This window comes from Apium graveolens, chromosome 8 (assembly GCF_009905375.1).
Source record: "Apium graveolens cultivar Ventura chromosome 8, ASM990537v1, whole genome shotgun sequence".
In the NCBI taxonomy this organism is placed as follows: Eukaryota; Viridiplantae; Streptophyta; class Magnoliopsida; order Apiales; family Apiaceae; genus Apium; species Apium graveolens.
Genome location: NC_133654.1, coordinates 262,826,195 through 262,837,121, shown reverse-complemented (window position 1 = coordinate 262,837,121; position 10,927 = coordinate 262,826,195). Strand labels below are relative to the sequence as shown.

Here is a 10,927-nt window from a genome sequence, read left to right as displayed (position 1 = left end):
AATATTTACTCCCTCTTATGTGTCACATTTCTTTTATAGAAGTCAAATTGACCAACCAACCATTAAACATTACTCTATATTATTTTAAAAAACTAAAAATTATATATTAAAGTAGATTAAATCTACTTTCCGGTGATGTAATTTTTTTATTTTGTTTAATTATAAATTATTAATAAACTTTGGTCAAACTTAAGTAAATTTGAAGGCCACAAATTCAAAGAAGACACATAAAATGAGATGGAGGGAGTAATATTTAAAATGGATGTTTTAAATATTTTTTTTTTATAAATTTCACTTATAATATTGTGTTATTCACAACAAGAAAATAAGCCTAAATACAAGAAAACGACTCTTAATATTGGACTATTCGAGTCGGATTTAAATTTTAATTTTATGGTGGGATTTTTTAATATTAAACTAAATATTAAATTGGACACCATTGTGTGAAATTTATTAGGAGGTAATTAAGTGGTTGTATTTATCAGTGGTCGAATTTAGTATAAAAATGACCCAACTCCTAAATTCAACTCCCTTAAAAATGACTGTTTCAAAATTACTCGAATTTAGCCTTGTTTCTTATAATGGTTATCCAATAATTTTTTAAAAGTAATGTTTAATTTTTAAAAAAATATGCATTAAAAATTCTTTTCTAGAATTTTTTTTATCTTTAATAGAATGTTGATGATATTTTGATAATATTTAAGTATCCTAACCACACTTATTATTTTTGGTTTCGAAAGACTTCTACTATTGCTACATAAAGTCATAATTGTGTGTGCCTAGGATTTCAAGTCTCTTTCTCAACAAAAAAAGAGAGAGAAACATGCAGGGATTTTCTGTCCTCAAAAAACCAAATGAGAATGATGTTTATAGAGATGATATTGGATTGACTTTTAAGTAATTTTTTTTGTATATCACATTTAAAAATATTTAAAAATATTTTGAATAGATTATTTTTTTGACAAAATTATCTACGTACTAAGATAAATTAACTTTTGGGTCTCGGTGCCCCTCGATTCTTCTTCATCAGAAAGCTCTTGAAAGAGTCCATTTCTCTAACTTTTAAGAACCCATTGCTCTAGTTTGCATATTGCCTTTGTGTCCTAGAGCCCAGCTGCACTCACCATACCACATTGTTAAGTAGTCCCAAAAGATTGTTTAAACTAGTACCGAAAGCTGTTTGTTACTTCTTGTTATTGTTATGGATACTTTTTACGATTTTCGAAAAATTAGATCAATATTGTTACTCGGAAGTTTTTGTTAGTTGTTGTTGGTATTTTTGAGACAATGGAAAGAGTAGGAAAACATACTTTAGGGAGACCCTCTGCTAGTACTCAGGTCCAGCGGACCACTCCCAGACTCAGGACCCGGGAGCCAAACAAGAAACACTCGAGTAGCAACCACTTCTTGAGGCATCTTTCTTTCGAACAAAGTATTCCCTCCCGACAACACACTTCTGGGTGTTATAAATGGTATCAGAAATCTGCATGGCCGAAATGGCAGATGCACTGTCCGGGTTCCGTATGTGTATTTGTTGGCTCGACGAGGACATCGAGTTTGTAAGAGGGGGTGTTTGTAACATCACACATGGATCAAAATAATTGTGTTTAAGACCTTTATAGATAAATTAACAACTAATGTGTACCAAATCGCTAGTTTTTTGGGGCTAATATGTGGTGGGTTATTAGGTATGGTGCGCATTCGGTTATCGGTTTGGATGTGATAATAATATACCACATTAAGTTTGATTTTGCGTACAAAATTTATTTACTTCACGTAAAAACAAATTATATAATTTAATTTACTGGAAAAATATTTATTCTTTATCAATGATCTAGTTAACTTGACAATTAGTTTTTAACGGACAAATCTATTTATCAAATTTCTAAAAATTGGGTTAAAAATTTCTACTTTTCTCTTTGACTCAATGCAAAGAATTTGAAATATATAAATAAATATGTAACTTATAAGTTATTGTTAAAAAAATAGAAAATTAAATAGATTAGAGAAAAATTAACTTAATTTTTAAAATAAAGAAAAAAGTGTATTATTATAATTTTATAATTTTTTATACGTATGTACTCTAATTTGACTAGTGTTTAAATGTATGCATTCAACACAAAATAATTGTATAACATAAATATATGAGAAAATGAAATATTTTTTTGAGTGAGAGTAGTATATTATATTGTAAGTAATACGGTGCTGACTTTAAATAATTTTTAACTAAATATTTTTTTAACAATTCTTTTTTATAAACTTTATCCTTAGTACGGTGTTGCTGACGTTTCAATAATTTTTTATAGTATCCTAGGAACACTCATATCTCATCTACTATATCCTTACAGATTGCGTCATTAATTTTTTTAATTTTAAAAAAACCTTCTACAGTCCTATATAGCGTCAGTATTCTACCCATCTCTCTTTTCAGAGAAAAAAGAGGGAGAAACATGGAGGAATTATTCTCAAAAATCCCTCAACAACCAAATGAGAATGATGTGTATACTAGTGATGGATGGACTTTTAAAGATAATAAGTTGTATGAAAATACTATGGCAGAATTTGAAGACTATGGCTCAGCTGCATTTTTTCAAAGGGTGGCTGTTGTGATGCCATGGAAAACCATGGCATCCATTCAACTTCATCATGAGATTTTGATGGAGGAATTGAACTGGATCAAGTTATCTAACGGTGAATTTGAAGATATTGTCATAGAGGAGAACGGTCATTTTGATGATATTGTCCTAGAGGATACCATGGGGGAGGAGGAAGTAATAGAACAAGTTAACCAGCAGACCAGCAGGCCAAATAAAAGAGGTGTCCCATGGACAATGGAAGAACACTGGTAACATTACAATCTTCAATGGTCTCTTTTTAAATTTGTTTCCTTTAAACATATAATCATCTTGTTAACTTAAATTATTTAAATTTTTGTTGAGTAAATTTGACAGGGCATTTATGAGGGGGGTAGAAGAATGCGGAAAAGGAGACTGGAAGAACATATCCCAGTTTTTTGTGTCTTCCAGGACTCCAGCTCAGGTTGCAAGTCATGCTCAAAAATTCTTCAAGCGCATGCAGAAAACAGCGGCTGAGAAACATAGGACAACTATTAACGACATTCAGTGTTTTTGTTGCAACTGTAGCCCATGCAAGTTTGGGTCCTCGGTGTCTTTGGCCAGATCCTTTCCTAAATAAATTTAGCAGCCTATGGTTATATATATACCTACTTACTAATAATACTGGGTTGATGTATGTGGATGTATCAACTTTTAAAGATACTACCGGTGTTCTTTCTGTCTTTTTTCCATTGTCTAATTTCTTCAGGAATCTTACAACTATATGTAACAATAACGATTCCCTGATTATGAAGGGACTTTGATGATGCTGCATAATATAGTTTAATATGAAGAATGCATAGTGCATGGTCCATAATATTTACTCCCTCTTATGTGTCACATTTCTTTTATAGAAGTCAAATTGACCAACCAACCATTAAACATTACTCTATATTATTTTAAAAAACTAAAAATTATATATTAAAGTAGATTAAATCTACTTTCCGGTGATGTAATTTTTTTATTTTGTTTAATTATAAATTATTAATAAACTTTGGTCAAACTTAAGTCAATTTGAAGGCCACAAATTCAAAGAAGACACATAAAATGAGATGGAGGGAGTAATATTTAAAATGGATGTTTTAAATATTTTTTTTTATAAATTTAACTTATAATATTGTGTTATTCACAACAAGAAAATAAGCCTAAATACAAGAAAACGACTCTTAATATTGGACTATTCGAGTCGGATTTAAATTTTAATTTTATGGTGGGATTTTTTAATATTAAACTAAATATTAAATTGGACACCATTGTGTGAAATTTATTAGGAGGTAATTAAGTGGTTGTATTTATCAGTGGTCGAATTTAGTATAAAAATGACCCAACTCCTAAATTCAACTCCCTTAAAAATGACTGTTTCAAAATTACTCGAATTTAGCCTTGTTTCTTATAATGGTTATTCCAATAATTTTTTAAAAGTAATGTTTAATTTTTAAAAAAATATGCAGTAAAAATTCTTTTCTAGAATTTTTTTATCTTTAATAGAGTGTTGATGATGTTTTGATAATATTTAAGTATCCTAACCACACTTATTATTTTTGGTTTCGAAAGACTTCTACTATTGCTACATAAAGTCATAATTGTGTGTGCCTAGGATTTCAAGTCTCTTTCTCAACAAAAAAAGAGAGAGAAACATGCAGGGATTTTCTGTCCTCAAAAAACCAAATGAGAATGATGTTTATAGAGATGATATTGGATTGACTTTTAAGTAATTTTTTTTGTATATCACATTTAAAAATATTTAAAAATATTTTGAATAGATTATTTTTTTGACAAAATTATCTACGTACTAAGATAAATTAACTTTTGGGTCTCGGTGCCCCTCGATTCTTCTTCATCAGAAAGCTCTTGAAAGAGTCCATTTCTCTAACTTTTAAGAACCCATTGCTCTAGTTTGCATATTGCCTTTGTGTCCTAGAGCCCAGCTGCACTCACCATACCACATTGTTAAGTAGTCCCAAAAGATTGTTTAAACTAGTCCCGAAAGCTGTTTGTTACTTCTTGTTATTGTTATGGATACTTTTTACGATTTTCGAAAAATTAGATCAATATTGTTACTCGGAAGTTTTTGTTAGTTGTTGTTGGTATTTTTGAGACAATGGAAAGAGTAGGAAAACATACTTTAGGGAGACCCTCTACTAGTACTCAGGTCCAGCGGACCACTCCCAGACTCAGGACCCGGGAGCCAAACAAGAAACACTCGAGGAGCAACCACTTCCTGAGGCATCTTTCTTTCGAACAAAGTATTCCCTCCCGACAACACACTTCTGGGTGTTATAAATGGTATCAGAAATCTGCATGGCCGAAATGGCAGATGCACTGTCCGGGTTCCGTATGTGTGTTTGTTGGCTCGACGAGGACATCGAGTTTGTAAGAGGGGGTGTTTGTAACATCACACATGGATCAAAATAATTGTGTTTAAGACCTTTATAGATAAATTAACAACTAATGTGTACCAAATCGCTAGTTTTTTGGGGCTAATATGTGGTGGGTTGTTAGGTATGGTGCGCATTCGGTTATCGGTTTGGATATGATAATAATATACCACATTAAGTTTGATTTTGCGTACAAAATTTATTTACTTCACGTAAAAACAAATTATATAATTTAATTTACTGGAAAAATATTTATTCTTTATCAATGATCTAGTTAACTTGACAATTAGTTTTTAACGGACAAATCTATTTATCAAATTTCTAAAAATTGGGTTAAAAATTTCTACTTTTCTCTTTGACTCAATGCAAAGAATTTGAAATATATAAATAAATATGTAACTTATAAGTTATTGTTAAAAAAATAGAAAATTAAATAGATTAGAGAAAAATATACTTAATTTTTAAAATAAAGAAAAAAGTGTATTATTATAATTTTATAATTTTTTATACGTATGTACTCTAATTTGACTAGTGTTTAAATGTATGCATTCAACACAAAATAATTGTATAACATAAATATATGAGAAAATGAAATATTTTTTTGAGTGAGAGTAGTATATTATATTGTAAGTAATACGGTGCTGACTTTAAATAATTTTTAACTAAATAATTTTTTAACAATTCTTTTTTATAAACTTTATCCTTAGTACGGTGTTGCTGACGTTTCAATAATTTTTTATAGTATCCTAGGAACACTCATATCTCATCTACTATATCCTTACAGATTGCCTCATTAATTTTTTTAATTTAAAAAAAACCTTCTACAGTCCTATATAGCGTCAGTATTCTACCCATCTCTCTTTTCAGAGAAAAAAGAGGGAGAAACATGGAGGAATTATTCTCTAAAATCCCTCAACAACCAAATGAGAATGATGTGTATACTAGTGATGGATGGACTTTTAAAGATAATAAGTTATATGAAAATACTATGGCAGAATTTGAAGACTATGGCTCAGCTGCATTTTTTCAAAGGGTGGCTGTTGTGATGCCATGGAAAACCATGGCATCCATTCAACTTCATCATGAGATTTTGATGGAGGAATTGAACTGGATCAAGTTATCTAACGGTGAATTTGAAGATATTGTCATAGAGGAGAACGGTCATTTTGATAATATTGTCCTAGAGGATACCATGGGGGAGGAGGAAGTAATAGAACAAGTTAACCAGCAGACCAGCAGGCCAAATAAAAGAGGTGTCCCATGGACAATGGAAGAACACTGGTAACATTACAATCTTCAATGGTCTCTTTTTAAATTTGTTTCCTTTAAACATATAATCATCTTGTTAACTTAAATTATTTAAATTTTGGTTGAGTAAATTTGACAGGGCATTTATGAGGGGGGTAGAAGAATGCGGAAAAGGAGACTGGAAGAACATATCCCAGTTTTTTGTGTCTTCCAGGACTCCAGCTCAGGTTGCAAGTCATGCTCAAAAATTCTTCAAGCGCATGCAGAAAACAGCGGCTGAGAAACATAGGACAACTATTAACGACATTCAGTGTTTTTGTTGCAACTGTAGCCCATGCAAGTTTGGGTCCTCGGTGTCTTTGGCCAGATCCTTTCCTAAATAAATTTAGCAGCCTATGGTTATATATATACCTACTTACTAATAATACTGGGTTGATGTATGTGGATGTATCAACTTTTAAAGATACTACCGGTGTTCTTTCTGTCTTTTTTCCATTGTCTAATTTCTTCAGGAATCTTACAACTATATGTAACAATAACGATTCCCTGATTATGAAGGGACTTTGATGATGCTGCATAATATAGTTTAATATGAAGAATGCATAGTGCATGGTCCATAATATTTACTCCCTCTTATGTGTCACATTTCTTTTATAGAAGTCAAATTGACCAACCAACCATTAAATATTACTCTATATTATTTTAAAAAACTAAAAATTATATATTAAAGTAGATTAAATCTACTTTCCGGTGATGTAATTTTTTTATTTTGTTTAATTATAAATTATTAATAAACTTTGGTCGAACTTAAGTCAATTTGAAGGCCACAAATTCAAAGAAGACACATAAAATGAGATGGAGGGAGTAATATTTAAAATGGATGTTTTAAATATTTTTTTTTATAAATTTCACTTATAATATTGTGTTATTCACAACAAGAAAATAAGCCTAAATACAAGAAAACGACTCTTAATATTGGACTATTCGAGTCGGATTTAAATTTTAATTTTATGGTGGGATTTTTTAATATTAAACTAAATATTAAATTGGACACCATTGTGTGAAATTTATTAGGAGGTAATTAAGTGGTTGTATTTATCACTGGTCGAATTTAGTATAAAAATGACCCAACTCCTAAATTCAACTCCCTTAAAAATGACTGTTTCAAAATTATTCGAATTTAGCCTTGTTTCTTATAATGGTTATTCCAATAATTTTTTAAAAGTAATGTTTAATTTTTAAAAAAATATGCAGTAAAAATTCTTTTCTAGAATTTTTTTTATCTTTAATAGAGTGTTGATGATGTTTTGATAATATTTAAGTATCCTAACCACACTTATTATTTTTGGTTTCGAAAGACTTCTACTATTGCTACATAAAGTCATAATTGTGTGTGCCTAGGATTTCAAGTCTCTTTCTCAACAAAAAAAGAGAGAGAAACATGCAGGGATTTTCTGTCCTCAAAAAACCAAATGAGAATGATGTTTATAGAGATGATATTGGATTGACTTTTAAGTAATTTTTTTTGTATATCACATTTAAAAATATTTAAAAATATTTTGAATAGATTATTTTTTTGACAAAATTATCTACATACTAAGATAAATTAACTTTTGGGTCTCGGTGCCCCTCGATTCTCCTTTATCAGAAAGCTCTTGAAAGAGTCCATTTCTCTAACTTTTAAGAACCCATTGGTCTAGTTTGCATATTGCCTTTGTGTCCTAGAGCCCAGCTGCACTCACCATACCACATTGTTAAGTAGTCCCAAAAGATTGTTTAAACTAGTCCCGAAAGCTGTTTGTTACTTCTTGTTATTGTTATGGATACTTTTTACGATTTTCGAAAAATTAGATCAATATTGTTACTCGGAAGTTTTTGTTAGTTGTTGTTGGTATTTTTGAGACAATGGAAAGAGTAGGAAAACATACTTTAGGGAGACCCTCTGCTAGCACTCAGGTCCAGGAGCCGGACCACTCCCAGGCTCAGGACCCGGGAGCCAAACAAGAAACACTCGTGGAGCAACCACTTCTTGAGGCATCTTTCTTTCGAACAAAGTAGTCCCTCCCGACAACACACTTCTGGGTGTTATAAATGGTATCAGAAATCTGCATGGCCGAAATGGCAGATGCACTGTCCGGGTTCCGTATGTGTGTTTGTTGGCTCGACGAAGACATCGAGTTTGTAAGAGGGGGTGTTTGTAACATCACACATCGATCAAAATAAATGTGTTTAAGACCTTTATAGATAAATTAACAACTAATGTGTACCAAATCGCTAGTTTTTTGGGGCTAACATGTGGTGGGTTGTTAGGTATGGTGCGCATTCGGTTATCGGTTTGGATGTGATAATAATATACCACATTAAGTTTGATTTTGCGTACAAAATTTATTTACTTCACGTAAAAACAAATTATATAATTTAATTTACTGGAAAAATATTTATTCTTTATCAATGATCTAGTTAACTTGACAATTAGTTTTTAACGGACAAATCTATTTATCAAATTTCTAAAAATTGGGTTAAAAATTTCTACTTTTCTCTTTGACTCAATGCAAAGAATTTGAAATATATAAATAAATATGTAACATATAAGTTATTGTTAAAAAAATAGAAAATTAAATAGATTAGAGAAAAATTAACTTAATTTTTAAAATAAAGAAAAAAGTGTAGTATTATAATTTTATAATTTTTTATACGTATGTACTCTAATTTGACTAGTGTTTAAATATATGCATTCAACACAAAATAATTGTATAACATAAATATATGAGAAAATGAAATATTTTTTTGAGTGAGAGTAGTATATTATATTGTAAGTAATACCGTGCTGACTTTAAATAATTTTTAACTAAATATTTTTTTAACAATTCTTTTTTATAAACTTTATCCTTAGTACGGTGTTGCTGACGTTTCAATAATTTTTTATAGTATCCTAGGAACACTCATATCTCATCTACTATATCCTTACAGATTGCCTCATTAATTTTTTTAATTTAAAAAAAACCTTCTACAGTCCTATATAGCGTCACCTTTACCTTCAGTATTCTACCCATCTCTCTTTTCAGAGAAAAAAGAGGGAGAAACATGGAGGAATTATTCTCTAAAATCCCTCAACAACCAAATGAGAATGATGTGTATACTAGTGATGGATGGACTTTTAAAGATAATAAGTTATATGAAAATACTATGGCAGAATTTGAAGACTATGGCTCAGCTGCATTTTTTCAAAGGGTGGCTGTTGTGATGCCATGGAAAACCATGGCATCCATTCAACTTCATCATGAGATTTTGATGGAGGAATTGAACTGGATCAAGTTATCTAACGGTGAATTTGAAGATATTGTCATAGAGGAGAACGGTCATTTTGATGATATTGTCCTAGAGGATACCATGGGGGAGGAGGAAGTAATAGAACAAGTTAACCAGCAGACCAGCAGGCCAAATAAAAGAGGTGTCCCATGGACAATGGAAGAACACTGGTAACATTACAATCTTCAATGGTCTCTTTTTAAATTTGTTTCCTTTAAACATATAATCATCTTGTTAACTTAAATTATTTAAATTTTGGTTGAGTAAATTTGACAGGGCATTTATGAGGGGGGTAGAAGAATGCGGAAAAGGAGACTGGAAGAACATATCCCAGTTTTTTGTGTCTTCCAGGACTCCAGCTCAGGTTGCAAGTCATGCTCAAAAATTCTTCAAGCGCATGCAGAAAACAGCGGCTGAGAAACATAGGACAACTATTAACGACATTCAGTGTTTTTGTTGCAACTGTAGCCCATGCAAGTTTGGGTCCTCGGTGTCTTTGGCCAGATCCTTTCCTAAATAAATTTAGCAGCCTATGGTTATATATATACCTACTTACTAATAATACTGGGTTGATGTATGTGGATGTATCAACTTTTAAAGATACTACCCGTGTTCTTTCTGTCTTTTTTCCATTGTCTAATTTCTTCAGGAATCTTACAACTATATGTAACAATAACGATTCCCTGATTATGAAGGGACTTTGATGATGCTGCATAATATAGTTTAATATGAAGAATGCATACTGCATGGTCCATAATATTTACTCCCTCTTATGTGTCACATTTCTTTTATAGAAGTCAAATTGACCAACCAACCATTAAACATTACTCTATATTATTTTAAAAAACTAAAAATTATATATTAAAGTAGATTAAATCTACTTTCCGGTGATGTAATTTTTTTATTTTGTTTAATTATAAATTATTAATAAACTTTGGTCAAACTTAAGTCAATTTGAAGGCCACAAATTCAAAGAAGACACATAAAATGAGATGGAGGGAGTAATATTTAAAATGGATGATTTAAATATTTTTTTTTTATAAATTTCACTTATAATATTGTGTTATTCACAACAAGAAAATAAGCCTAAATACAAGAAAACGACTCTTAATATTGGACTATTCGAGTCGGATTTAAATTTTAATTTTATGGTGGGATTTTTTAATATTAAACTAAATATTAAATTGGACACCATTGTGTGAAATTTATTAGGAGGTAATTAAGTGGTTGTATTTATCAGTGGTCGAATTTAGTATAAAAATGACCCAACTCCTAAATTCAACTCCCTTAAAAATGACTGTTTCAAAATTACTCGAATTTAGCCTTGTTTCTTATAATTGTTATTCCAATAATTTTTTAAAAGTAATGTTTAATTTT

The 10,927-nt window shown here is 30.6% G+C and overlaps 3 protein-coding genes across 3 annotated transcripts; all 3 read left to right on the top strand.

Moving 5' to 3' along the window:
- The first annotated feature begins 2,440 nt into the window (after window positions 1-2,440).
- Window positions 2,441-3,431, top strand: LOC141678840 (transcription factor DIVARICATA-like). The gene is made up of 2 exons (XM_074485246.1): window positions 2,441-2,845; window positions 2,952-3,431. The coding sequence occupies exons 1-2, from the start codon at window positions 2,451-2,453 to the stop codon at window positions 3,193-3,195; spliced, it is 639 nt and encodes a 212-aa protein (XP_074341347.1). The 5' UTR covers window positions 2,441-2,450; the 3' UTR covers window positions 3,196-3,431.
- Window positions 3,432-5,860: 2,429 nt separating this feature from the next.
- On the top strand, window positions 5,861-6,861 carry LOC141678850 (transcription factor DIVARICATA-like). Its single transcript, XM_074485259.1, has 2 exons — window positions 5,861-6,274; window positions 6,381-6,861. The coding sequence occupies exons 1-2, from the start codon at window positions 5,880-5,882 to the stop codon at window positions 6,622-6,624; spliced, it is 639 nt and encodes a 212-aa protein (XP_074341360.1). The 5' UTR covers window positions 5,861-5,879; the 3' UTR covers window positions 6,625-6,861.
- A 2,418-nt stretch (window positions 6,862-9,279) lies between these two features.
- LOC141678799 (transcription factor DIVARICATA-like) lies at window positions 9,280-10,241 on the top strand. The gene is made up of 2 exons (XM_074485192.1): window positions 9,280-9,720; window positions 9,827-10,241. The coding sequence occupies exons 1-2, from the start codon at window positions 9,326-9,328 to the stop codon at window positions 10,068-10,070; spliced, it is 639 nt and encodes a 212-aa protein (XP_074341293.1). The 5' UTR covers window positions 9,280-9,325; the 3' UTR covers window positions 10,071-10,241.
- The last annotated feature ends 686 nt before the right edge of the window (window positions 10,242-10,927 follow it).

Excerpts from the sequence above, each read along its gene's own strand:
- LOC141678840 (XM_074485246.1), top strand. The coding sequence starts at position 2,451 with ATGGAGGAATTATTCTCAAAAATCCCTCAACAACCAAATGAGAATGAT. Across the intron at positions 2,846-2,951 it reads TGGACAATGGAAGAACACTG|GGCATTTATGAGGGGGGTAG; the intron begins GTAACATTACAA and ends TAAATTTGACAG.
- LOC141678850 (XM_074485259.1), top strand. The coding sequence starts at position 5,880 with ATGGAGGAATTATTCTCTAAAATCCCTCAACAACCAAATGAGAATGAT. Across the intron at positions 6,275-6,380 it reads TGGACAATGGAAGAACACTG|GGCATTTATGAGGGGGGTAG; the intron begins GTAACATTACAA and ends TAAATTTGACAG.
- LOC141678799 (XM_074485192.1), top strand. The coding sequence starts at position 9,326 with ATGGAGGAATTATTCTCTAAAATCCCTCAACAACCAAATGAGAATGAT. Across the intron at positions 9,721-9,826 it reads TGGACAATGGAAGAACACTG|GGCATTTATGAGGGGGGTAG; the intron begins GTAACATTACAA and ends TAAATTTGACAG.